Source organism: Trachemys scripta, chromosome 22 (genome assembly GCF_013100865.1).
Source record: "Trachemys scripta elegans isolate TJP31775 chromosome 22, CAS_Tse_1.0, whole genome shotgun sequence".
Classification (NCBI taxonomy): domain Eukaryota; kingdom Metazoa; phylum Chordata; order Testudines; family Emydidae; genus Trachemys; species Trachemys scripta.
This window is the reverse complement of record NC_048319.1, coordinates 15,739,608-15,766,042: the sequence shown is the minus strand read 5'-3', so window position 1 is coordinate 15,766,042 and position 26,435 is coordinate 15,739,608. Positions and strand designations below refer to the sequence as shown.

At 41.5% G+C, this 26,435-nt stretch overlaps 1 protein-coding gene across 1 annotated transcript in view; it reads left to right on the top strand.

Annotated features, from left to right (window-relative positions):
• Nucleotides 1–26,435, top strand: part of LMNB2 (lamin B2) — a 151,321-nt gene that overhangs the window by 101,957 nt on the left and 22,929 nt on the right. Inside the window, exon 3 of the mRNA XM_034755603.1 lies at nucleotides 4,252–4,388. Coding sequence (XP_034611494.1) covers nucleotides 4,252–4,388 — 137 coding nt within the window. The remainder of the gene's footprint in view (nucleotides 1–4,251; nucleotides 4,389–26,435) is intronic.

Below are 26,435 nucleotides of genomic sequence, written 5' to 3'. Positions count from 1 at the left end.
ATTGACGAGCACATTGAAGTCTTTAAACCATGATTTGAGGACCTCAATAGCTCAGACATAGGTTATGGGTTTATTACAGGAGTGGGTGGGTGAGATTTTGTGGCCTGCGTTGTGCAGGAGGTCAGACTAGATAATCATAATGGTCTTCTGATCTTAAAGTCTGTCTCTTTGTGGGAGATTTTCCTGGTGAAAATGAAATCAAACCCTATGGAAAGTTGCATCAAATAGTGTGTGATTCCAATGTACCCTTAGGTATGGCACTGATGGATCACCCAGAATGAAAGGTCCTCTGGATGTGAAAACTGCTACATTTCTATTGGTGTCACTGGCAAGTGCTGTGTACAGGAGCAATATTATAGCCATAGGTTTCAGAGTAGCAGCCGTATTAGTCTGTATCCGCAAAAAGAACAGGAGTACTTGTGGCACCTTAGAGACTAACAAATTTATTAGAGCATAAGCTTTCGTGGACTACAGCCCACTTCTTCAGATGCATATAGAGTGGAATAAATATTGAGGATATATATATATACACACACATACAGAGAGCATAAACAGGTGGGAGTTGTCTTACCAACTCTGAGAGGCCAATTAAGTAAGAGGAAAAAAAAAATTTTGAAGTGATAATCAAGATAGCCCAGTACAGACAGTTTGATAAGAAGTGTGAGAATACTTACAAGGGGAGATAGATTCATTGTTTGTAATGGCTCAGCCATTCCCAAGTCCTTATTCAATCCTGAGTTGATTGTATTTAGTTTGCATATCAATTCCAGCTCAGAGTCTCTCGTTGGAGTCTGTTTTTGAAGTTTTTCTGTTGTAATATAGCCACCCGCAGGTCTATCATTGAATGACCAGACAGGTTAAAGTGTTCTCCCACTGTTTTTTGAATATTATGATTCCTGATGTCAGATTTGTGTCCATTAATTCTTTTGCGTAGAGACTGTCCGGTTTGGCCAATGTACATGGCAGAGGGGCATTGCTGGCACATGATGGCATATATTACATTGGTAGATGTGCAGGTGAACGAGCCCCTGATGGTATGGCTGATGTGATTAGGTCCTATGATGATGTCACTTGAATAGATATGTGGACAGAGTTGGCATCGGGCTTTGTTACAAGGATAGGTTCCTGGGTCAGTGTTTTTGTTCAGTGATGTGTGGTTGCTGGTGAGTATTTGCTTTAGGTTGGGGGGTTGTCTGTAAGCGAGGACAGGTCTGTCTCCCAAGATCTGTGAGAGTAAAGGATCATCTTTCAGGATAGATTGTAGATCTCTGATGCGCTGGAGAAGTTTTAGTAGGTGGCTGAAGGTGACAGCTAGTGGTGTTCTGTTATTTTCTTTGTTGGGCCTGTCTTGTAGGAGGTGACTTCTGGGTACTCTTCTGGCTCTGTCAATCTGTTTTTTTCACTTCAGCAGGTGGGTATTGTAGTTTTAAGAATGCTTGATAGAGATCTTGTAGGTGCTTGCCTCTATCTGAGGGGTTGGAGCAAATGCGGTTCTGTCTTAGAGCTTGGCTGTAGACAATGGATCGTGTGGTGTGTCCTGGATGGAAGCTGGAGGCACGTAGGTAAGTGTAGCGGTCAGTAGGTTTCCGGTATAGGGTGGTATTTATGTGACCATTGCTTATTAGCACAGTAGTGTCCAGGAAATGGACCACTTGTGTGGATTGATCTAGGCTGAGGTTGATGGTGGGATGGAAATTATTGAAATCATGGTGGAATTCCTCAAGGGCTTCTTTTCCATGGGTCCAGATGATGATGTCATCAATGTAGCGCAAGTAGAGTAGGGGCGTTAGGGGACGAGAGCTAAGGAAGCGTTGTTCTAAGTCAGCCATAAAAATGTTGGCATATTGTGGGGCCATGCGGGTACCCATAGCAGTGCCGCTGACTTGAAGGTATATATTGTCCCCAAATGTGAAATAGTTGTGGGTGAGGACAAAGTCACAAAGTTCAGCCACCAGGTTAGCTGTGACATTATCGGGGATACTGTTCCTGATAGCTTGTAGTCCATCTTTGTGTGGAATATTGGTGTAGAGGGCTTCTACGTCCATAGTGGCCAGGATGGTGTTTTCTGGAAGATCACCGATGTATTGTAGTTTCCTCAGGAAGTCAGTGGTGTCTCGAAGATAGCTGGGAGTGCTGGTAGCGTAGGGTCTGAGGAGAGAGTCCACATAACCAGACAAGCCTGATGTTAGGGTGCCAATGCCTGAGATGATGGGGCGTCCAGGATTCCCAGGTTTATGGATCTTGGGTAGCAAATAGAATACCCCTGGTCAGGGTTCTAGGCATGTGTCTGTACAGATTTGTTCCTGTGCTTTGTCAGGGAGTTTTTTAGCAGATGGTGTAGTTTCTTTAGGTAATCCTCAGTGGGATCAGAGGATAATGGCCTGTAGAATGTGGTGTTAGAGAGCTGTCTAGCAGCCTCTTGGTCATATTCCAATTTATTGATGATGACAACAGCACCTCCTTTGTCAGCCTTTTTGATTATGATGTCAGGGTTGTTTCTGAGGCTGTAGATGGCGTTGTGTTCAGCATGGCTGAGGTTATGGGGCAAGTGACGTTGCTTTTCCACAATTTCAGCCTTTGCACATTGACGGAAGCAATCTATGTAGAAATCCGGAATGGCTGAGCCATTACAAACATTGAATCTATCTCCCCTTGTAAGTATTCTCACACTTCTTATCAAACTGTCTGTACTGGGCTATCTTGATTATCACTTCAAAAGGTTTTTTTTTTTTTCTTTTTCCTCTTACTTAATTGGCCTCTCAGAGTTGGTAAGACAACTCCCACCTGTTTATGCTCTCTGTATGTGTATATATATATATCTCCTCAATATTTATTCCACTCTATATGCATCCGAAGAAGTGGGCTGTAGTCCACGAAAGCTTATGCTCTAATAAATTTGTTAGTCTCTAAGGTGCCACAAGTACTCCTGTTCTTTTTATTATAGCCATACTGAATCTCTGAGGAGAACTTCCTAAATTTCGGTACTTCCATACTGAGCTAAGCTCCTATGTGCTACATACAACCTCCATGGTTCAGCTGTGTAAACTAAACTTCTGGTGACTAGATCTTCAAATACTAGGCAGTGAGTCAAAGGAAATGAGTAAGAATGCATATGCAGCAAGTAAACTAAAGTTACGTCACTGAAAAATGACTCGTGTGTGTTAAGTAATTTGTCAAGTTTTGCTTGGCAAAAACAAGCCTCACTTCAGAAATGTAACAGGATGAGAATCGTAGTTGTACCCCATTTTTTTCTTCAGATTAGGTATTTAAGATCATTCTTACTGCTGCTGCCACTTTCTGATCTAAATTGGCTTTTCTGGAGATAGTGCAGCATGCTTTATTTTTCCTTATCTGTCTCTCCTGCTTTGTCATCAAGTTTCTCTTCCTTTTCACCAGTGTCTTGGTCCTCTTCTCCCCCCCCCCCCCCCCGGATCTTTCCGCTGCTGTTAATCTTCTTCATACTTCTGAAGAGTGTTCCCATAATCATTCATAGATCACCTGCAGTGATCCTGGTTGGACCTAAAATCTTGTACCTGCTATATGTGGCTTATGGTCTCATTGTGTCCTAAAAGTAGAAAAAGCTTGGCAACTTAAAAACAAAAGCATAAAGAGAGAAGGCTATTAGGCAGAAAAAGGGACTGGATGGGTGGCTGGAGGCAGCGTGGAAGTGGCTTACATTTTCTAGGTTTTCAGCGGGGAAACTCCTACTGCATAGTAGGAAAAGCGGGAGTGGAAGCATGTCTTTGTAGTTATTACTGGAAATAAACTGTTGGCCAGACTAATTGTTGGATTCTAAATTTAAAGATGTGAAACTGGGTTAAAATACCAAATCTTAATTTCCCCAATCCAAAGTCACTTGTGGCTTATATCTAAGGGATGATACTACCTCAAGTAACCCTATAAAGCGGTAATATTCTAAGTAAATGGGAATAGATAGTATCTGATCCTAGGGCTTAATCCACTTCAGTTTGGTTCTTAGACTTGGGTGCCGTAAACATGTGAATGTTCATTTCTCTATTTTTGTTCTTTAAATAAATCCTTAATTAAAGGAATGGATCACTTCTAAACAGTATAGGTCCATGCTTTCTGTTCAGAGTAGCATGGTGTATCTTTCTTGTTTTAAGACAAGAATCAAGAAAGCCATTAGTCACTTTCATAAATAGAGATTTCATTGAAATAAAACTTATTTTTTTTTACTTTGAAATTCAGTCTTTAGGATAATCACTGTATCTATTTCTTTCCGTATCTTAGGTGAGTGGAGTCAAGACCCTCTATGAATCTGAGCTGGCTGATGCCCGAAGAGTTCTGGATGAGACTGCAAGAGAGAGGGCCAAACTGCAGATTGAAATAGGAAAGCTAAGAGCAGAACTTGATGAGGTCAATAAGAGGTAAGGAAACTGAACTTCAGTGTGATTTTACTCCCATTCAGAATAATGGGTAACATTAGCACATTTTAGATTGGGATTGATGGATGGCTTTCTAAAGTGTGCTATAGCTTTACAAGAAGTTACGGGCTTGATTCAGGAATCACTTGGTGAAATTCTCTGTCCTGCTTTGTGCAGAATTCTGACCAGATGACCATAATTGCCTCTCATGGCATTAAAATCTGACCACTTTCTTTGAGTGCTTGCACATATCCATTTCAATGTAAGTGTGTGTGCACACCGAGCCCAGTTGCTGGAAATTTTTCCTTCAGCGGTATCCATTGATTGGCTCGAACGCGCTCTGGTGTTGCATGCTCGTATCACCGGTATAAGGGGCCCTGCCGACCCTGCTCTCCTTCAGTTCCTTCTTACTGCCCGTGATCGTTGCTGGCAATCTCCTCCCTTAATGGTTTTCTAATCTTTAGTGTAAATAGTTCTCATAGTTTTTAGTAGTTAGGGTAGGTTTAGATAGTTTGGACGTCTCTGTCCATAGATAGCAGAGTTGTCCTTTGTCCTGGTGCCGAGACTTGCCTTCATGCAGCAAGTCTATGCCTTTGAACAATCCGCACTCGAACTGTCTCAAGTGTTTAGGGGAAGCTCGTAGGAAAGACTGCTTCCAAATTTGTAAAGAATTCAAGCCCTGGAGCTAGAAGAACCACGCTTCTTACTTGAAGGTCCTCCTCATGGAGGCAGCCTTCAGACTGGCCTCGGACCCGCAGCTTCAGCCTCGCTGCAGAGCGCTCCTCTATTAACACAAGTCCCTCGGCACTGATAGTCTTCGCCAGTGCCTAAGAAGCACCAGGAGAAGAGCTGGTTTCTGGTGCCAAAGGATAAAGACTAGGAGAACGAGACCCATGCCGGGCTGCTCTTCATCCCCGGTACCGTGTTGCCAGGTGCCCACAGCCTTGGTTCCACAGCATCCTACAATGCCCACTCAAGCCCGTTGTACTGGCCAGTTTTTGGTCCCGTCGATCCCTGAAGCATTTGCGGCTGCCAGGGATCTTTTGACCCTGCCGGTATCAGGCTCCCCGGATAGTCAGGGCTTGGCACCGCCAGTGACCCCAAACAGCAGGGAATTGATGCCAGTACCTAGACAGTCAGTGTGTCAGCTGTCCAAGAGGAAATCCTCGTTGACAGCCTCAAGGTGCCCCAGGCAGCCTTCTCCAGCACCCACTGGCACGGCACCGCCGTGATCTCCGCAACGCATCTCTTCATCCTCATCGGACTCGGAGGAGGATTAGTATTCCCCCACCAAAGTGACCGATCTTGGTGTTCCCAGTCCATCACGGCACTGAGTTCATCAGGACCTCTGGGTGCCTGGCCACCATACCCATGGGGCCCAACCACCATACAGTTGCCTTTTTGGAACCCGTGGGGGTTTCGTCCACCGCAAGGGACCCCTTCAAGGTGATCTTATTCGGTCGTCTTGGAGGCTACAGTATCCCTAATACTGTGTAGACACACCCTGGAACCAGACTCTGGTACCGACCCTGGAACCAGACCCCAGGAGGAAGCCCCTGAGGCTCCCGTGGACACCGATTCAGGCTCCCCATCTGGGTTTAGCTTCCTCTTCATACTCTCTGGATGAAGCCACAGTGGCGTGTGGGGTCTCCCCACCTCCAGATGACCACAAGGCATACCAAGACCTACTGAAATGGGTAGCCTCAAACCTAGGGGTCCAAGCGGAGGTGGTTAAGGAGGTGACACGGCCTCATGGATATTCTATAGTCAGTGGTCCTGTCCAGAGTTGCTTTGCTTCTACACAATGCCATTGTGGACCCTGTTAAGGCGCTACTGCAAACCCCTGCCTCCCTTCCATCAACAGCAAAACACTTGGCGCGTAAATACTTTGTTCTGGCCAAGGGGTATAAGTTCCTCTTTACCTCTTTTCCTCTGGGTTCATTGGTGGTTGCAGTGGCCAATGTGCAAGACTGCCAGTGAGGGCCAAGCTCTCTGCCCAAGGCAAAGGACCCTAAGAAGCTGGACCTCCTTGGGCGCAAGGCTTACTCTTCAGGGAGCCTGCAACTTCATATAGCAAACCAGCAGACGCTGCTGGGGTGTTACGACTTCAGTGCCCTGGCCTTCTACATACAAAGGAACAAACCATTCCACAGATCCACTCAGTTGTTATAGCGATGCAGAAAGAATGAAAGGTCTCACCATTTCGCCACAGAGAATCTCATTGTGGATCACTTCATGTATCAAGGCATCTCACCCTGGCTAACCTAATGGCTCTACAATGTCTCAAGCTTCTTCCACAGCTTTTTTAAGCACAGGTTCCAATGCAGGACATCTGCAGGGTGACAACCTGATTGTCGGTTCATATGTTCACCACGCTATATGCCATTACACAACAGGCCAGAGACTATTTTGGCTGGGCTGTATTGCAGTCAGTTTGCCCTTGATCTCTGAACCCACCTCTGAGGCAGCTGCTTGTAAGTCACCTACATTGGAAGGGATATGTGCAAGCACTCGAAGAAAAATGGTTACTAACCTTTCTGTAACTGTTCTTCATGATGTGTTGCACGTCTGTTCCAAAATGCACCTTCTGTTGCCTCTTTGGAGGCGGTCGATCAGAAGAAACTGAAGGAGGGTAAGTTCGGCGAGGCCCGTTTATACTGGTGCTATGAGCACACTATACCAGAGGGCGTTAGAGCTGACCCAGTGGATACTGCTGAGAGAGAAATGTCTGTCAACTGTGCTCGGGGCACTCACACATGTACATTGGAATGGACATGTGCAACACATTTTGAAGAACAATGGTTACAAAAAGGTTGTTTTTTGTCTTTTTGTCTGTGTCCAGATATGTTTTATTTCTGAAGTTTAATAGGAGTGTGTGTGTGCGGGGGAGGCGGCTGGATTTGGTTAATATACCCAGGGCTTGAAAAACCTTTCTCCGAGATGAAAACAAGACCTTGCCTACTGAGGTATTTGGTATCTACATAAGCTAGACTGCTTCTGTGGAATCGCAGGTTTGTTCCTGCTTCAAGCAGTAGAGTGGCGGTTACAAAACTTACCAGGTTCAGTGCTTGTATTCAATACCATGTGGGCAGCAGTAAAACTGAGAATATCAAGTTAATTAAGATGCTGCTTGGTAAAGTAAGGAGCAGCAAAGGAAGATACTGGAGTGACGTAGGACGACAACGACCCCAAAACAAACTGCTGGAGGAGTAGACTAGCAGATCCTGCTTCATATTCCCTTCTTTCAAACAGACCTGACTGCTGCAGGTGTGTGTGGGGGAGGCAGGAATTCATTCTTTTTAAGCAGCTAGAGGGGGTTGAACTTTACATTTTTCAGCTACCTACTAGACTATGGGAAAGAACCCCTAAAATGTGTCCAGAAACAGCAGCTTGATACATCCCAGTTCTCTTCGCTTCTAAACAGCTGGTTGCATAGGAGCAGGACTTGTACTATGCAATTGGGGGTGGTTTCTCCTGTGCCTTCCTGGTGGGTTTTAGTCCTCTACTTCAGCCTCAAAATAGATATGAAAGATTTTCAAGTGGGGAGGAGAACATCCACCAAAAGAGTCCAGGAGAAACCCCCTGGTACTTGCCCACCAGCAGCTGTCAGGAAAAGGAAGGAGGCTGGGATATAAATCTCTAGATGATAGGTGCCTGGCAGACTTCAAGTCCTGCATATGCTTGTCTTGTTCCTTACTGAGCAGTTAATGAATGCGTGTGGCTAAATGTTTCATATTACACAATAGTGTGAGTCAGTATGACAAGTGAAATCGGTTTTTGTAAATTTTGGTGTGAAACATAGCTATAACTGAGGAAATTATTATGAATCCTGTAGCTCACATTTATATTCCAGAAGCTGAATAGTATAGAACGAAGAATCAAAGCCTCTTCACTAGTGTTCAGACCCCAGAGCATGTACATAGCCAACATTTGTGTAAATGTTCCGGGGATAACATTTCTGTAGTTTAAATCCAGTTACTACAGGAAAGGTTATTCCTGATACATTTACAGAATTGTTTAAATCCAGTGTCAGAATTTCTGATTTAGTTGTGTATCAAATAGAACTGGTTTTTTAAAAATGGTATTTAATTGAGCAAAACTTAATCATTCTGTGAAGGCTACTATTTCCTGGTGAAGAGGCAGGTCTGACTTGAAACGGGGAGATGTTTCTGTTCCATTCAAATAAAGAGATTTCTTTGAATGCTGTTATGCAAGTTATAACATCTAAAAGAGTTTTAAAAAAAAACCTATGTGGTCTGAATATAGTTTTGCTAACTCCTTAAGCAAATGAGGCATTGGATTTGTACATGTGAATGGATCTCTCACATACACAATTTAATCTGAGAATTTGTACTTGTCATCCTTTCTCCACACTTGTAGAATAAATGTGTAACCAAATGTGGTGGCTTCTATTCAAACTGAACTGGTTTTTGAATGTTATGATTCCTGTACGTTGGCCAGATTGGACAGTCTCTACGCAAAAGAATAAATGGACACAAATCTGACATCAGGAATCATAACATTCAAAAACCAGTGGGAGAACACTTCAACCTCTCTAATCACTCAAGTTTCAGAGTAACAGCCGTGTTAGTCTGTATCCGCAAAAAGAAGAACAAGTACTCCTGTTCTTCTAATCACTCAGTGGCAGACTTGAAGGTGTCAGTTTTGCAACAAAAAAACCTTCAAAAACAGACTCCAAAGAGAGACTCTGAACTCGAATTAATATGCAAATTAGACACAATTAACTTGGGTCTAAACAGACTGGGAATGGTTGAGTCATTACACTAATTGAATTTTTTTCCCCCCATGTTAAGTTCTCACACCTTCTATGGGTCATCTCGATTATCACTTCAAAGTTTTTTCTTCTGCTGCTACTGATAGCTCATCCCAATTGATTGGCCTCTTACAATTGGTATGCGTACTTCCACCTTTTCATGTTCTCTGTATGTATAAATATCTTCTGTCTGTGTGTTTCACTGTATGCATCTGAAGTGAGCTGTAGCCCACGAGAGCTTATGCTGAAATACCTTTGTTAGTCTCTAAGGTGCCACAAGTACTCCTGTTCTGTTTTTTGTAAAGATTGTGTGGCTTCTCAAATGTTTGCTATAGTTGCTTACTGCTTATTTGGAATTAAACTCTTCCACTTTATTACGAGATCTGTTTCTATGCTAGGAGATCCTATACTTCTTTAGAGTTACAAAGAATGCCACTTATAGGCACTGCTTTTTACACACACACAAGTTCTGGCCTCAAGCAATACGAAATCCAGAGGGATTTTATATTTTTATTCACTTTCTGTGAATTATCTGCTAGAAATAGGAATGCCTATATGAATTTCTCTCGTGAGTAAGAGTACTTTCTCCATATTTTACAGTAGATCCCTGTTTTTGGAAGTAATGTTGCTCTTCATCTCTCTGGCTTATCCATTTCCAGCTCTTGCTATTTTCTGGTTTCTGAAGTGGTAAAGGACAGACACAGGTTGTGAAACTAATCCAGAAATGTTGATATGGCACCTTAAGTGTTCTCCACCTTAACAGTTCTGGGTCTCCTGTTGACCTGAGGAGATTGAATTGCAGGAAAACACTAAGATCCCTTTTTATTTAAGCTGTTTTTCAGCTGGTGTTTTTCCAAAGGGTTAATAAAGAAGGGGCAAAAGTGAGGGCTGGATCATCACGGGGAACTGATTCAGGGAAGTTCTGTGGCCTGTATTACACAGGAGGCTAGACTAGATGATCAGTGGTCCCTTCTGGCCTTATCTATAAAAGGGTGTCCTTATTTCAGGAGTAAATGTCAGTTAAAACTTTTGCTTTCTGAGAACGACTACAGATAAGGTTTTCTCATAACACTGGCCTGCACTTTCAAAGCCAACTACTGATTTTGAATATGGGATTCCCAGCTTGAGATACCTGAAAGGGGGTCTAATGTTCACAAGTGCTGCATATCTGATCATTGAAAATCAAAAACCTTCACAGTTTCAAGTTGCGCACACAATATTACTAGTTACTCTTGAAAACGTAAGCCTGCTTCCTTATAAACTGATGCAAATAACTCCTTGTTTGCAGTATAACTTTACTTAATAGAATTTGGTTAATATGTTTATAATTCTTGTTAATTTGAATTTAGAATTTATAACTGGGTTGTATCTGTTTTGTGTTTTAATACTTGGCACAAAGTTTTTCAGAGCCTCTCAAATCACTTTCTAAGCAATAAAGCATCTTGAGAGATATGTACATCATTTTACAGGTGAGCAAACTGAGTCACAGAAGTGTAAAGCTTTTTGAACAAGGTGACGAGTGAGTCAGCACCAAAGAATATTTGAATACAAATGAATCTTTATTACGGGAAAGTTGTTTGTACAGAAACAGTTCTGACTTAAGTCTAACACAAAGCTCAAGTTTATGGTCAGTTATGGCTATAATACATTTTTCTGTCCACGCAGGCAAGGCTAGTATGATATAAACCCTTTTTTAGGGAATATGTGTATGCATATACATTTTAAATCCAAACAGGGAAAAAACCCAACATGATTTAATATTGCCTTCCCCATCCTGTTTATGCAGTTATTTTGAAGACCGGACCTTACTCTGGGAGCACTATCCAGCATGTGAAACAAGTTTGGTGTTCAAGATATTACATGCCTATGTTAAAATTACCTCTGAATGTAGGTGCTACCTATTATATATATTTAGTTTAGGGAGCTACTGTGGAGAAAGCACTTACAGCAAATCGGCTTTAGTAATCTCTCACTTCCAATTGGTATGTACTTTTAGTAAATATGGGCAAGCACACTCATATAATCATAGAACATAAGGGTTGGAAGGGACCTCGAGGTCATCTAGTCCAACCCCCTGCTCAAAGCAGGACCGATCCCCAGATTTTTATCCCAGTTCCCTAAGTGGCCCCCTCAAGGATTGAGCTCACAACCCTGGGTTAGCAGGCCAATGCTCAAACTACTGAGCTATCCCTCTGCCCCCATAGGTTCTCAATGGGTGATTTAAAACTGCATATTGTGAGTAAATGCCAAATATTTAGCATATTTTTCTGTTTTAACTTCTGCAAAATGATATGAAACATTTGAAATACTTTACAGTTCACTTTGCACTGACTGGAACACTTTGGTGTTGATGCCAAAAGGGATAGGTTTTCCAAATAAATCAGTCTGTTTGATCTGAAACTCTGCTGCTAGTTCAACATTACTGATGTTAAATAATTGCTAAAATTTGATTCCTCTGCATATGTTACCATTGTAGGAAGGCAAATTTACATATGTGGCAGTTGTATAAATAGTCACACTTTTATAATTTCCCTAAAAGGAGGAGACTTATATCAGGATGAAACTTGACAGTCTGAGTCCCTTAATTAGTTCATCTGTGTGTGTGTGTGTGTGTGTGTGGTTTTGTTTTGTTTTGTTTTGTTTTTTTAAATAAGTGTGTGAGGGGGAGAATACATCCAGGAGCACTGCCAGCTTTTTTGCCGCCCTAGGCGGCGGAAGGTCCCACCCCTGAAATACCACCGCCAACCGGGGCGGCCGAAGACCTGGACCCCCAAATGTTAGTGCCCTAGGCAACCGCCTAGGTCGCCTAATGGGTTGTGCCGGCCCTGAATACATCACTGCTGAAAAGGCTTTAAATCTGGTTTTATAACTTTTGGCCATGCTCCAAATTTGATGTCCTCCCTCTTGAGTCAAGTAACTTGTTATATGCTGGAGACTTTAAAAAGTAACTGTACTGAGTGGCAGTCCATTATCCTATTTCAGCTGCAGGTTTCATGGTGAAACCTGCCTTTCTACTTAAGGCAACTGAATTATGAAAAAAACATTGTCAACAATTGATGCAATGAATGGTTTGTTTGTGATGAGAAGTTTGAGGGACCCTGTTGAGTCTGGTATTTAATATTGTTGCTAAACAGGCTTAATCTGGGGATGTTTTAGTCCCCTACTTCCCTGATAATGGTGTGCAAATCAGGCATGTGTGTGCATGCATGCAAAGGTGGAACTGGCAGAAATAGAAGGGCAGAAGTAAGTATTCCCATCTTTAATTTGAAAGAGGCCTGATCAATAGTGCTTTAGGGTGGGCATTTAAAAAGTGTGAGACTTGAGAGCACAAGCGCCGTTGAAAGTCAGTTCATCTTGTGCCCCTAAGTCAGTTAAATGTTTTAGCAGATCCCGCCCTATGGCTTTGTTTTCACTAGGTAAAAAAGAGGGGAGTTAACTCGAGTTAGCTAACATGAGGTAAAATCTTAGTGAAGACAAGTCAGTTTAGTTTTCACATGAATTAGCCGGTCAACCCAGGGTAACCGTAGGCTTCCCTCTGGTCTTTAACTTGGTCTGCTAACACATGTGAAAGCTACAGACTGCTTGTCTTAGCTAACTTGAGTTAAAATCCCAGTTAACTTGAGTTAAGAACACACTTTGAAAAAAGTGAAACACCTTTAGCCTCTACCCCATCAGATTAATAGATTCCAAAACCCCAAGGGACCATTGTGATCGTCTAGTCTTACCTCCTGTATAACTTCCCCAAAATGAAATAAAGTATTCAGGAAATGCATGGGGTACCAGAGACTTAGAGGAAGTAGTATAATTTTTCTACCAAAGTGAACATTTTAAGCAAAGGAAGCTAGTAAGTTTCATCCTTTAAATTTAAATTGCTGACTCAGTGGCCTTATAGCAATTTATCTCCACTAATTTGCCAGATAAATCTTAATCAAAGATTAGCTGGTGGCACTTTGATTTTATTTCATCTTCCAGCAGCTGTACATGAATCCTTCATTGAAGGATGTAATCAACCAGAAAACTGTACCTCCCACCCTAGTCCAGTCAGGTTTGAAAACAATTATCCTCTTATATGAATAGTGGCTAATATCCTAAATCCAACACCTTTTTTTTTTTTTAAAAGCTACTCAATGCACCACCAAAGTTGTATAGATACAGTGTTTCTTCAGAGATCGTTTAATCATGAAAAAATGGACTCCAAGGCAATTTTCATCCAGAGTCCCAGGATGTAGGGCTGCCTATTAAAAATTAATGAAGAAATTAGGCAAACTATACAGAAAAAACAAAGGATAGGAAAACTAACCCAGTTTGAAACTTAATACTGACCACCTACTTTCAGAAGCAGAAGAGGACTTTATAACTCATTTTCAGCCCATTTTACTATGCTGTCATACCTGTGAGGTTGCTACCATGTGCCTTCATAATGAGAGTATGGCATCTACTTAATTCTATTGTTTGCTTCTAAACAAGTACTACAGAAATCTTGACACAGTCAAAAAAATGAGAGTATCGAGGAAGAGGGAATCAGTCCCCGGTGAATGAAAGTTATGCTGCTACTTACAGAAATTCTGGGAAACTAAGCCTGTGTGTGTGTGTGTGTGTTAGCAGCCCATCTGTCTTCAGAAATCTATCTGCTAACTTCAGATTCTTTTTCTTATGAACAGAAGCACCTTTATAGTAGTCAAGAAAAATAAGCTTTGTAGAGTGCATGTGGGTCCTTACAAAAACTATCACTATAGAAAATAACTGGTGTATTTGATGTATATATTTTCAGATGCTCTTAGTGGTGGTTGTAACACTACATATAGGAAATTAACCTTATCGTAGTAAATCTTTCTTTAAAATTGAAACAGGAGGAGGATTTTTCCTATTAAATTTAAAAAAAAAAAAAAAAAACTACCTTTAATAGACACATAACAGTAAATACATACTATCCTCCCCTCTGTCCTTAGCATTTTTCCAGCCTCTGATGTTGGCACACAGGAAGTGATTAGGGTCCCTTGCTGCAAATGGAGGGTGTGGTCAGACAGCCTGGCTGTAATTTAGGCAGGGAGGAAGGCCTGGTGACTTGACTTCCTTATAGCCTGTCATGGTTTGTTTTTCTATTAAGAGAACTACAGCACCCAGCCCTGATTGGGGTCTTGTTCGGTTGGGCACTGTGCGCAAACAGGATAAGAGACAGCTCTTGCCCCAAAGAGTTTACAGTCTGAATAGATGAGGGAGGGGATGGGATGAGAGACAAAGTAGAGGGAACAATGTGTTAGCCTATGACTATCTTGTTCATTCCGTTTCTTCTGTTTTATCCCCTCCCCATGAAAACCTATCCACAACATTTTAAACAACCAAAGGAGAGGTGTTGGAGGCAGGTGTGTGGGTGAAGGATAGAAGTCAGAGACTGGAAGGAAGGGGTTGGAACAGTTAGCACTGGGTGTGTGCCTAAAGTTTTTACTTTGGGGACACACGCACAAACCCCCACCCACCATTGGGGCCCAGAGGGCCATCGGTGTCTGGTGGTCCCTCATGCAGATGCTTCTTTGCTTCAGCTGGCTAAGTCTCTGGGTAGATCAAGTGAGGATTTTTTTCTTTTCTTTTTTCTTTGAGCTCAGATAACTGTGTCGTGTTGTCCCACAAACTTATACAGGATCGTTTTAGGGGTCAAGGCAAAGATGCCACATTTATTAATCTGTAACTATTAACAAATACCTCAATGCTTACACACACACCCACCCACCCACCACCAAAATGTTCTGCAGCTGCTGGATAGTTACCAGTCCTGAGTGTAGTTTGAGTTCGCAGCTTGGGATCGTAGCTCGTGACAGCTAACTGGCCAGGAAAGCTGAGCACGAGGGGGAGCCGGGTCTCTGTCGGGCGCGCACCGATGCTCCTTCCTTTTTTATAGGAGTTTTTGGATTCAAAGTCTCTAGGTCTCGCTGTGTCACGCCGCCTCTGGGTTTGACTTGATCACCCGTCAATTGCAGGCGTGACTGTCAGCCTGGGACCTGGCTTTGATCTTCCTTCTGTTGTTTCTTTTTAAGGTGGATGCTTCTTGCTTGAGTTAGGGCTATTGTCTAGTTCTTCAGCCCTTGGTATTTGAACTTTATCTCATCAGGACGGGCTGGTGCTGGAGGTTGATTCTATCACCCATACATCCCTCATTCACACATCTTAACTAGACTAATAAGGTTACAGCAGGGTTTGCAAAAATTGAAGGTTGCAGCAAGCCCTTACAAAATGGAGTAAGCATTTTAAAATGGGGTTTGAATTACAATATGGCACAGAAGTTACAATGTAGGCAAAATGGCAAGTGTAATGAAAGTTACAATGTAGTAACAGAAGTTACAATGGTACAGTGGATAACTTAAAAACAATTTCATTCACATTGGTTCTACAGTCGGTAGGGGTAAGGTTGAATGGAGCCTGATGCCCCTGGAGCGGGGTTTTCCTTTGTGCTGTTCTGCTGCTGGGGAGAGAGACAAACTTATTTTTAGACCTGGATAAAATTAACTTCTGGTGCAAGTTAGTTGGGAAGGAGATGCATGCAATCTGGTTGCATCCCTTCTGAATAAGTTGGGCAAAAATTTATAGAAAAATCATCACAGAGAAAACAGAGCCAGAAGGAGACTCTGGGCCAGATTTTCAAAGGTATTTTGGTGTCTAAAAGGGCAAATAGGTGTCTGGTGGAATTTTCAAAAGCATTGAAATAGTGTAGGCCTACTTCAGTGCTTTTGAAAATTCAATTAGGCATCTGTCTGCACCTTTAGGCAACAGAATACCTTTGAAAATTTGGCCCTATGCTTCTTGGTGTAAGGGGTAATTTAAGACCCATCCAAGGAGATCAAGCTTAGGGCTTGTGTGCTACGGTAGTACAAGGTAGAATCTTAGAGAGATGCCTGTTCTTCTGAGCCAGGGCTCCAGAAAATAAAAAGGATGGTCATCAGAATCCTGCAGGTTTGTCATCTGCTCCTGTCTGACTCTCTGCCTCCTGCTTTTCTGTTCCATGGTCTGAGCAGAACTGTTTGACAGCCTCTCAGGCCATGGAGCATACCAGCCTTACAGGGAGTAAGCTTCAGGTGGACCTGCTCTCTCTTTCATGCTGTTTCCAGCTCCTGCTTTCATGCACAACTCACTTTAAATGTGAAGCTTTCCCCACAGACCTGTATATGCATGGAAGTGTCTGTGTAAGTGAGGGCCAGCTTGATTAGTGAGCTAGTCTGCATGTGAACGTATAGGTTATTTTAAAACCTTACCTACACCTGAAAATTGTGATACAGGCCAGTGCACTACTCTGTTCCACTAGCACAAGTGTTTTGTCTCATTCACACTTCACAAATTAAAGATGACATCTAGTAGGAGTTGATTATTGAATATAGAGATCCTTCCAATATCCATACTGGTAGGGATCGGCTTTGTGTTTGTCCATCCTTTCCTCCCCCACCCCCAAACAAACTTACCCCAGAAGGTAGGAAAAAAACTTAATTTCCTTTCACTTTTTTGCAAATGCTAATAAATATACATCAGTTGGTTTTCTCTCATCAGCCACTGTATATCTAAATCCTAAATGTAGGCACTACTCATTGAGCAAATGCTAGATTCTATACAACAGTTGTAGTAAGAAACAGACCTTTCTGATCTCAGAAGGGAACGAGACTTGGGGAAAAGAACTCCTCTGTTATGGGTCACTATTGAAGGAAGGAGTTTCTGTAATGCAGTTTTACAGTGAGAGTAACTGGTATCTCATATGAAGCACTTTGTACTGAGAGAAGGGGCAGGGGTTGACAATCCAGTTGCTGATAGTTACTAGGAACTATTTCCTGATTAGCAGGGGTCTTGCCTGTTAGCTTCTGGAGAATATAATCTTTAACTTAATAAAATTAAGCTTTTATCTGTTATGGCTGTGAAGTAAACCTTCCAAAATGAAATGCTTGTAAACAGGTTCAGTGCTGTGTAGTGCCTAATATCAGTTTATATTGATAAAAGGCAATCTTAAATTGATAGTATTCACACAGTGTGTTTATCCCAATTTAACTAAATGGATTTAGGAACTGATTCAGTTGATAGCTCTGTATAGACTGGGCCTGAGGTAAAATATCACATAGTGGGGAGAGGTTAGTGGGATACCATAGTGATTAGCGGTGAGGAGGAGAAAACACTGCATGTCAGACAGTTGTAGATAATAAATTAGTAGAAATTAAAACTTAGTGAGGACAAAGATAAAATAAATGAATGTAGTGAGATTAGATATGGGTACAGGAATTTCCATGAGGTTCAGCTTGGAAGAATGCAACTATAGATAGATATATGGGGAAATGGCCTCCAAACTAGAAGGGGGGTGGAGGAGGGCCTTGGAAACAGGAATGAAGAAAGTGACAGGGAACAGGCAGTTTAATAAGAGTTTGCAATGCAGTCTGGCAGTCAGAAAGCCTTTATGATTTTGGGGTGAGTACAACAAGGGAACACATCACAAGAGAAGGGAATATCTAATTCATTTTTGAGCACCTTATCAGAAAGGTGAGAGGTTTAAGAGAGGAGCAACAAGTACCAGGGCTGGAGGGATTATCATGTGAAGAAAGAATGAAAAGAATTAAATCCAGGTGTACTGTAAGACTTGACTGAGCTACAGCTAAAGTGTGAGGGAGCATTATCTTTAAATATTTACAGTGTAAATTTAAGATGTAAAATTGTATATGGTAAAATAATGGATAACCAGTAAGGATAAAATGAAAGCAAGTAATGGGAAAAATTGATAGTGATGAGATCTAGAAGACTAGAATAGGTTTGAGGGAATGGGTGGAAACACCATTGCTTGAAACATTTAAAACTATCCTAGAAAAAGAACTGACAGAGGCATTGCAGTGAACAATCCTGCATTAGCATGGCTTGGAGTTAGTTTAGCATGGTCTCTCCCATCTTTAATAGCTATTATGTTCTTAAAATTATATTAGTGGCTGAAAAATGACTGGAGGATAACTAATGTGATGCCAGTTTTTAAAAAGGGCTCCTAAGATGATTCCGGCAATTACATGCCAGTAAGCCTGACTTCAGTACCGGACAAACTGTTTGAAACTATAGTAAAGAACAGAATTGTCAGACACATAGATGAATTAGGGCTGTCAATTAATTGCAGTTAACTCAAGTGATTAATTTTTTAATTGTGATTTAATTTTTTTAATCTTGATTAATTGCACTGTTAAACAATAAAATTGAAATTTATTAAATATTTGTGGATGTTTTTCTATGTTTTCAAATAAATGGATTTCAGTTCCAACACAGTACCAAGTGTATAGTGCTCACTTTATATTTATTTTTGATTACAAATATTTGCACTGTAAAAATGGTAAACAAAAGAAATAGTATTTTACCATTCACCTCATACAAGTACTATAGTGTAATCTCTTTATCATGAAAGTGTAATTTACAAATGTGGATTTTTTTTTGTTCCCTAACTGTACTCAAAAACAAAACAATGCAAAACTTTAGTGCCTATAAGTCTACTCAGTCCTGTTTCTTGTTCAGACAGTCACTCAAACAAGTTTGTTTACATTTTCAGGAGATAATGCTGTCTGCTTCTTATTTACAATGTCACCTGAAAGTGAGCACAGGCATTCGCACGGCACTTTTGTAGCCGGCGTTGCAAAGTATTTACAGTAACTCCTCAATTAACCTTGTAGTTTTGTTCTTGGAAAATGTGACTTTAAGCAAAATGATGTTAAGTGAATTTCCCTATAAGAATTAATGTAAATGGGGGGGCTAGGTTCCAGGGAAACTTTTTTCGTCAGACAAAAGACATTATGTGCAGTTTGACTCACAGTTGTGAATATCCTCTGGTGAGGTAGTGGGCCAACAACACCTCCACTCATCGGCCTGCAGAGTTCTCCTCGTATAAGCTCTGCGGGTTTGGGCTCAACACGGGAGCCAGGCAGAGCAGGCAAGCTGCAGCACATAGAAAGGAACACTCTGCTGCATCCTTCCCAAGCACCCAGTGGGGATGTCTTTGGCCATTTGAGCAGCAAATCACACAAATGCCTGCTCCAGTTAGTCACTGAACACCCCCCTATCCCCCAGGGTGCTGGGGATACCTGTTGTCTCTTAAGGGAACTAATCTGCCAGGTTGCATGGAATGCTCGGGATGCACAACACAGAGGCAGTGAACCTCTATATCCCTGCAGAGCTGGAGATAGCCATAGGCTTCTGGGGCCACAGGTGCCAAATTTTCAAAGTACTGGGGTGTGCTCATCCCCTGGTTCTGCCTCCACTTCACCCAAGGCCCCTCCTCCGAGCACACTGGGTCATCATTCCTCCCCCCTCAGCCTCCCTGCATACTGCGAAACAGCTGTTTGCAGCGGGCAGGACACGGTGATCTGTGGAGCCTGCTGGAGGCGGGGGGGAGGTAGAGGGTATTAGAACATTGTGCAACTTTAAATGAGCATGTTCTCTAATAAACAGCGACTTAATAACAAAACAACTTTAACTGGGAAGACGTTTAAGTGAGGAGTTACTGTATGTGCTAGATACACTACACATTCGTATTCCTCTTCATGCTTCGGCCACCATTCCAGAGGACATTTTTCCATGCTGATGATGCTCTTCTAAAAAATAATGCATTAATTAAATTTCTGACTGAACTCCCTGGGGGGAGAATTGTATGTCTCCTGTTCTGTTTTACCCGCATTCTGCCATATATTTCATGTTATAGCAGTCTTGGATGATGACCCTGAACATGTTCATTTTAAGAACACTTTCACAGCAGATTTGATAAAATGCAAAGAAAGTACCAATGTGAGAATTCTAAAAATAGCTACAGCACTTGATGCTTGCTTTCAGAAGTCTTAAAAGAGCAACAATCCGATGTGGAAACTACAGAACCCGAACCACCAAAAAAGAAAATCAAGCTTCTGCTGATGGCATCAGACTCAGATGACGAAAATGAACATGTGTCGTCTGCTCTGCTTTGGATTGGTACCAAGCAGAACCTGTCGTCAGCATGGATGCATGTTCTCTGAAATGGTGGTTGAAGCATAAAGAGACATATGAATCTTTAGCACATCTGGCACGTAAATATTTTGCCACACTGGCTTACAATAGTGTCATGCAAACGCCTATTTTCACTTTCAGGTGACATTGTAAATAAGAAGTGGGCAGCATTATCTCCTGCAAATTGTAACCAAACTTGTTTGTCTGAGTGATTGGCTGAACAAGAAGTAGGACTGAGTGGACTTGTAAGCTCTAAGGTTTTACATTGTTTTATTTTTGAATGCAATTATTTTTTGTACATAATTCTACAATTGTAAGTTCAACTTTCATGATAAAGAGATTGCATTACAGTACTTGTATTAGGTGATTTGAAAAGTACTGTTTGTTTTTTACAGTGCAAATATTTGTAATAAAAAATAAAGTGAGCACTGTACACTGCGTGTTCTGTGTTGTAATTGAAATTAATATATTTGAAAATGTAGAAAACACCCAAAAATATTTAAATGGTATTCTATTTAACAGTGTGATTACTCATACAATTAATCATACTTAATTTCTTTAATCACTTGACAACCCTAAGATGAACATAATTTGTTGGGGAAGAGTCAACAAGGTTTTTGTAAAGGGAAAATCATGCCTCACCAATATACCAGAATTTGTTGGGGTGGGGGGGTCAACAAGCATATGGAAAAGGGGGATCCCATGGATATAGTGTACTTAGATTTGCAGAACACCTGTGACAAGATCCTTCACCAAAGGCTCCTAAGCAAAGTAAGCTGTCCTGGTATAAGAAGGAAGGTCCTCCCATGGATCAGTATTTGGTTAAAAGATAGGAAACAAAAGGTAGGAATAAATGGTCAGTCCCCAGGGGTCTGTACTGGGACCAGTACTATTCAACATGTTCATAAAATATCTGGAAAAAAAGGTAAACAGTGAGGTGGGAGCAAAACTTGCAGATGATACAAAACTACTCAAGATAGTGAAGTCCAGAGCAGACTGTGAAGAGCTCCAAAGGGATCTCACAAAACTGAGTGAGTGGGCAACACAATGGCAGATGAAATTCAATGTTGATAAAGGCAAAGTAATGCACATTGGAAAACATTATCCCGACTATAGATATAAAATGATGGGTCTAAATTAGCTGTTACCACTCAAGAAAGAGATCTTGGTGTCATTTTGGATAGTTCTCTGAAAACATCCACTCAATATGCAGTGGCCGTCAAAAAAGCTAACAAAATGTTGGGAATCATTAAGACAGAAAATACCATATTGCTTCTATATAAATCCATGGTATGCCCACATCTTGAATACTGCATGCAGATGTGGTCACCCCATTTCAAAAAAGATAAATTGGAAAAGGTTCAGAAAAGGGCAACAAAAATACTTAGGGGTATGGAACGGCTTCCGTATGAGGAGAATTAATAAGATTGGGAATTTTCAGCTTGGAAAAGGGATGCCTAAGGGAGGATGTGAATAGAGGTCTATAAAATCATGACTGGTGTGGAGAAAGTAAATAAGGAAGAGTTATTTACTCATAACACAAGAACTAGGGGTCACCAAATGAAATTAGTAGGCAGCAGGTTTAAAACAAAAGGAAATATTTCTTCAGCCAGTGCACAGTCAACCTGTGGAACTCTTTGCCAGAGGCTGTTGTGAAGGCCAAGACTATAACAGGGTTAAAAAAAAATCTAGATAAATTCATGGAGAATAGGTCCATCAATGGCTATTAGCCAGGATGGGCAGGGATGTTGTCCCTAGCCTCTGTTTGCCAGAAGCTGGGAATAGGCGACAGGGGATGGATCACTGGATGATTACCTGTTCTGTTCATTCCCTCTGGGGCATCTGGCATTGGCTACTGTCGTAAGACGTTGGTCTGACCCTGTATGGCCGTTATGTTCTTAAAAAAAAAAAAAGTGGTAAGAAATGTAGAGAATCCATCATCAGGATGGATGAGACAAACAGCATGGATCTGTTACGGAAACAAAATCAGTAGTTTCCTTTAGACTTGCATTGAAATGGGTCTTGGAGGCTTCTCTTTCCTTAGTGGCAGAAATATAAGAGCTTCATGTCATTTAGAATTAGTAAACTTTAGTGGCATGTTACTTGAAGTGTATGTAAAACAGATGTGTGCAAATGTCATATTGTCAGAGGGTCAGGGGTCATATTTTAAAATGTTTAGGCACCTAAAGATGCAGATAAGTCCCTAGTGGTATTTTCAGAAGTGTCTAGATTCCTAATTCCCATTGATTTAAATGAGTTAGGTGCCTAGGTGCTTTGGAAAATCCCACTAAGCACCTATCTGCATTTTAGGTGCCTTTAAAACTCTGGCCCCTGGTGTTTAGAGTGGCACCTCTGAATCTTGTAATTACAGTATCATGATCAGTATCACTACAACCAGCTATGAATAGCAACAGTGAGTTGTGCTGCCAAGCCACATCCATCTGGTGATATTTTGAAGACATATTGCACATTTTATACAAATCTGTTCTTGGTACTCCTAATGCATTTAACTGCCTAAGGTTTGTTTATCGCTTCTTCATCATTATCCCAAGTAACAGGCAAAACAAGAGCTGCCAGAGCACAGCTCATAATTCATGACATCACATTTTAATGAAGAAAAATAAATAAACCACACAAAGCTGTGGTGCTACGTTAGTATGTAACCAAACTAATTGCATTAGACCTGCTCTATTCAATTTGTTGAAAAACAAGGCTTTGTGCTGACCAAAGCTGAAGTACAGTAGGCTCTTGTGTACATATTTACGTACTCGAGCTAGAATAGCCTGACAAAATTGCCATGGAAGTTTACCATTCAAGACACAAAAGCTGATCTTCCACTCTTGACCAAATAATGAAATGAAATGAGTAATGAAAGTAAAAAAACTAAGGATGTTTTACCGGTCAGTCAAAAAATCAATTGTGCTGAACATGTGGGTAGTAGAATTTTGCATAAGGATGCTACTTATCATTTATATAGCACTTCCCATCTCAAAGTCTTGTGCAAATGTGAGTGTGAATCCTCCCACTACCACTGTATGATGAGGCTGAGGCCTGTGTTAGGAGTAATATCCCCATTGTATAGATGGATAAATTAAGCCAGAGATGTTTGAGACTTGTTTAAAGTGAAAGAGCTTCTATTCCTGAAGCTAGATACCTCTGTTCCAAACATGGAGAAATTTATTGGAAACAGAGGTTTTGTCTACATTCAGAAATTTTGCTTTAGGTTAGCTACATTGCTGTAGTTATGCACCGTGGTGCAGCTCCTTATATAGACATGCTGCACTGACACACGGAGGGGCTTATGCAGGTGTAAGTTAATTCAAGCCCCAGTTTGTGCTGCTGCAGAGAGTCTAGATATAAGGAGTTTGCACCACTACAGTATTGATATTAGGGCTAAGTTTCTGACTGTTGACAAATCCTCTGTTTCTAAGAAACTTCTTGTGTGGCACACAGGTGTGTACCTACAGTTATACAGAATTCCTTAATGTAGACAAGTGCAATGCAGGGCAGAGTTGCACATCTCTTTTCAGACACGGAAGCCAGTGAATTAATTTTACAAATTTCCTTAGCTGTCCACTGCTGGTTTCTCTTCCAGAACATAACCAAGTTCCCAGAAGATGAAAACAGTGTGTTAAGAGCTGTGGTAAAATCCACAGTGCTGTAAGTTTGCTTTAGTAATTTAGTGAACAGTTCTTTTCTTTAAGTCTCTCAAGGATTAAACTGGCATTTATAATTTTATGATTGTGCTTATATATATGAGCATGACTAGGACTGAGCATGAGAGTCAGTAGAAGTGCCACAGAGAAATTGGACATAGTGATTAATGGAATGAGACTACAGTGGACTGACCAGTTCAAGTACCTTGGTGGCTGGATCATGGAAGATAGTGAGCATGAACGTGAGATGCAGTTGTCACAGTTTAGGGTGCAGTCCAGATCAGTGAGGGGTTGTATGACCACCTGCACTGCAACCTTGGCTGCCTCACAATGCCTTGCTCTTGTAGCTCCCCACGTGGGTTGCTCACAAACAGCCAAACAGTTACATCCTGAGTGTCCTGTGTATAGCTGATGTCCTGCTCCAGCAACTCTGACCCCAGTGGCCTGTCGGCAACACATCAGCCACACTCTGACTTCCAGCAGCCTTGGTTGTTACTTGCAGGGTGACCCCAACACGTTCCTAGTCTTGAGTTTTCCCCAGAATGTGTGATCTGCAGTGCCCAACCCTCTTCTGGACAGTTCAGATATTATAGGTTCATCACCCCTGTAAGGGGTCAATATCCAACAGCTTGCTACTTTAAACGGTGTTAACAAACAGCTCAGTTTAAAAACAGCACTGGATTAGTTTTGATTAAAAAATAAAAAGTTTGTTTAACTACAAGAGAGATTTTGAGTATAAATATATTGTATAAAGTCAGAACTGGGTACAAGAGAAATAAAGATAATATTTTCTAATGGCTAAAACTTAAACTAGACTTGGTTCAAAGTAAAATCCTTAGCATGTTTTCCCAGCAACATTGCTAATCAAATTTTCACATCAGGATCCTGACAAAAGGCTGGTTCCTTCCTCTTAGGTGATCAAGAGGGAGAGAGAGAAAGATAACCTGGGGTGGTTTTGCTCTTCACTTTTATATTCCAGTCAACCTTTGTAATGCATTTTTTCTGAGGGTGACTCTTAGGTAAAGTTCCTTCTGACTGTGAGGCTAGGGATCTGGAGTCTTGTGGTGAAAGAGGTTCCATATTGTTGCTTGCTAAAATGCAGATCGATCTGTTCCTGCCCCCCTTTGTTGCCAAAGAATGGCCACTTGACCAGTGATTGCCAATCACCTTTGATGACACTGGACTAGAGGTGTTAGCTTGTCGTTTGTCTTTAAGAAACTGTTCTCCCCTTCTTGCTGTTCTGTCATCCCTGTTTACTACTTATATGTAAATTGAGGTAAACACACATTCTTCAGGTGATGGTGCTTATATGTATTCCAGGGTGTATGTGCCAGAGCCAGGTTTTCTTAGCAGTGTCCGTTGACCTGCACGTGCATCATGTGTTCCCAGCCGAGGTTATAATAGACTGTGCGTGTCGACGCCTCTCCAATTCCCTCTTACCGCCACATTGCCTGAGTCAGAACCCTGTTTCTGTGTGGTCTTAGTCTTTTAGCTAAGAGAGTGACGTACTCTGTTTGCAGGTAACCAAATGGGGATTTTAACTTACCTGATACCTGTTGGAAGACTGTTGCAGCAAAACATAATACATCCTGCAAATTCTTAGCGTGTAGGAGACCGCTTTCTGATTCAGAATGTTGAGGGAACAGCTTGCGTATTGTCCATTTTGGATCTGTTTTTGACCAACCGGGATGAATTACTTGTGAACATGAAGATGGTTGGGAACTTTGGAGGAAGTGATCATGATCTGATAGGAGGATATGAGAACAGCAAAAGGACGACACTGGACTGCAGAAAGGCAGAATTCAACCGGCTTAGAGAAGTAGTAGGCAAGGTCCCATGGAAAGACCAATTGAAGAAAAGGAGTCAAAAGCGGCTGGCAGTTCTTAAAAGGTGTAATACTAGAGGCTCTTCTGTGTCAAGCTATTCTGACACAGAAGAAAGATAACAGCCACAGGAGGCCAGTGTGGCTGCACAAGGAACGTTTTAGCTATCTAAAAACCAAAAGGGATACATGCAGGAAATGGAAGGAGGGGCATGTCACCATTGAAGTATACATGGGCAAGTGTGTACGGACAAAATCAGGAAAGCCAAGGGAAAGAATGAGTTACAGCTGGCAAGGAATGTTAGAGGCAATAAGAAGTGTTTTTTCAAATATGTCAGACAAAAAAGAAAGATCAAGGACGGTGTGGGTCCGCTGCTCAATTGAGCAGGTGAGCTGGTAATGGAAGATGATAGGAAGGCAGAGCTGCCCAGTGCCTACTTTTCTTGTCTTCTCACAAAAAATAACGTGACCGGATGACTAGTGAAGTTACCATAGACAATAAAGGGGAAGGGATACAGATCAGGATAAGGAAAGAACACATCAGAGATCTTCTGACCAACTTGAATGAATTCAAATCAGTGGTGCTGGATGCTATTCACTTGAGGGTACTGAAGGAATTAGCTGAAGAAATCTCAGAGCCACTGGCAATAATATTTACAAACTCATGGATGACAAGAGAGGTCCCAGAAGATTGGAGAAGGGCTAACATAGTGCCCATTTTTAAAAAGGGTGAAAAGAGGCTGAACTATAGATGGTCAGCTTTACTTTGATACCTGGGACGCTACTAGAACAATGTATAAAACATTAAATTTACAAATACCTGGAGGACG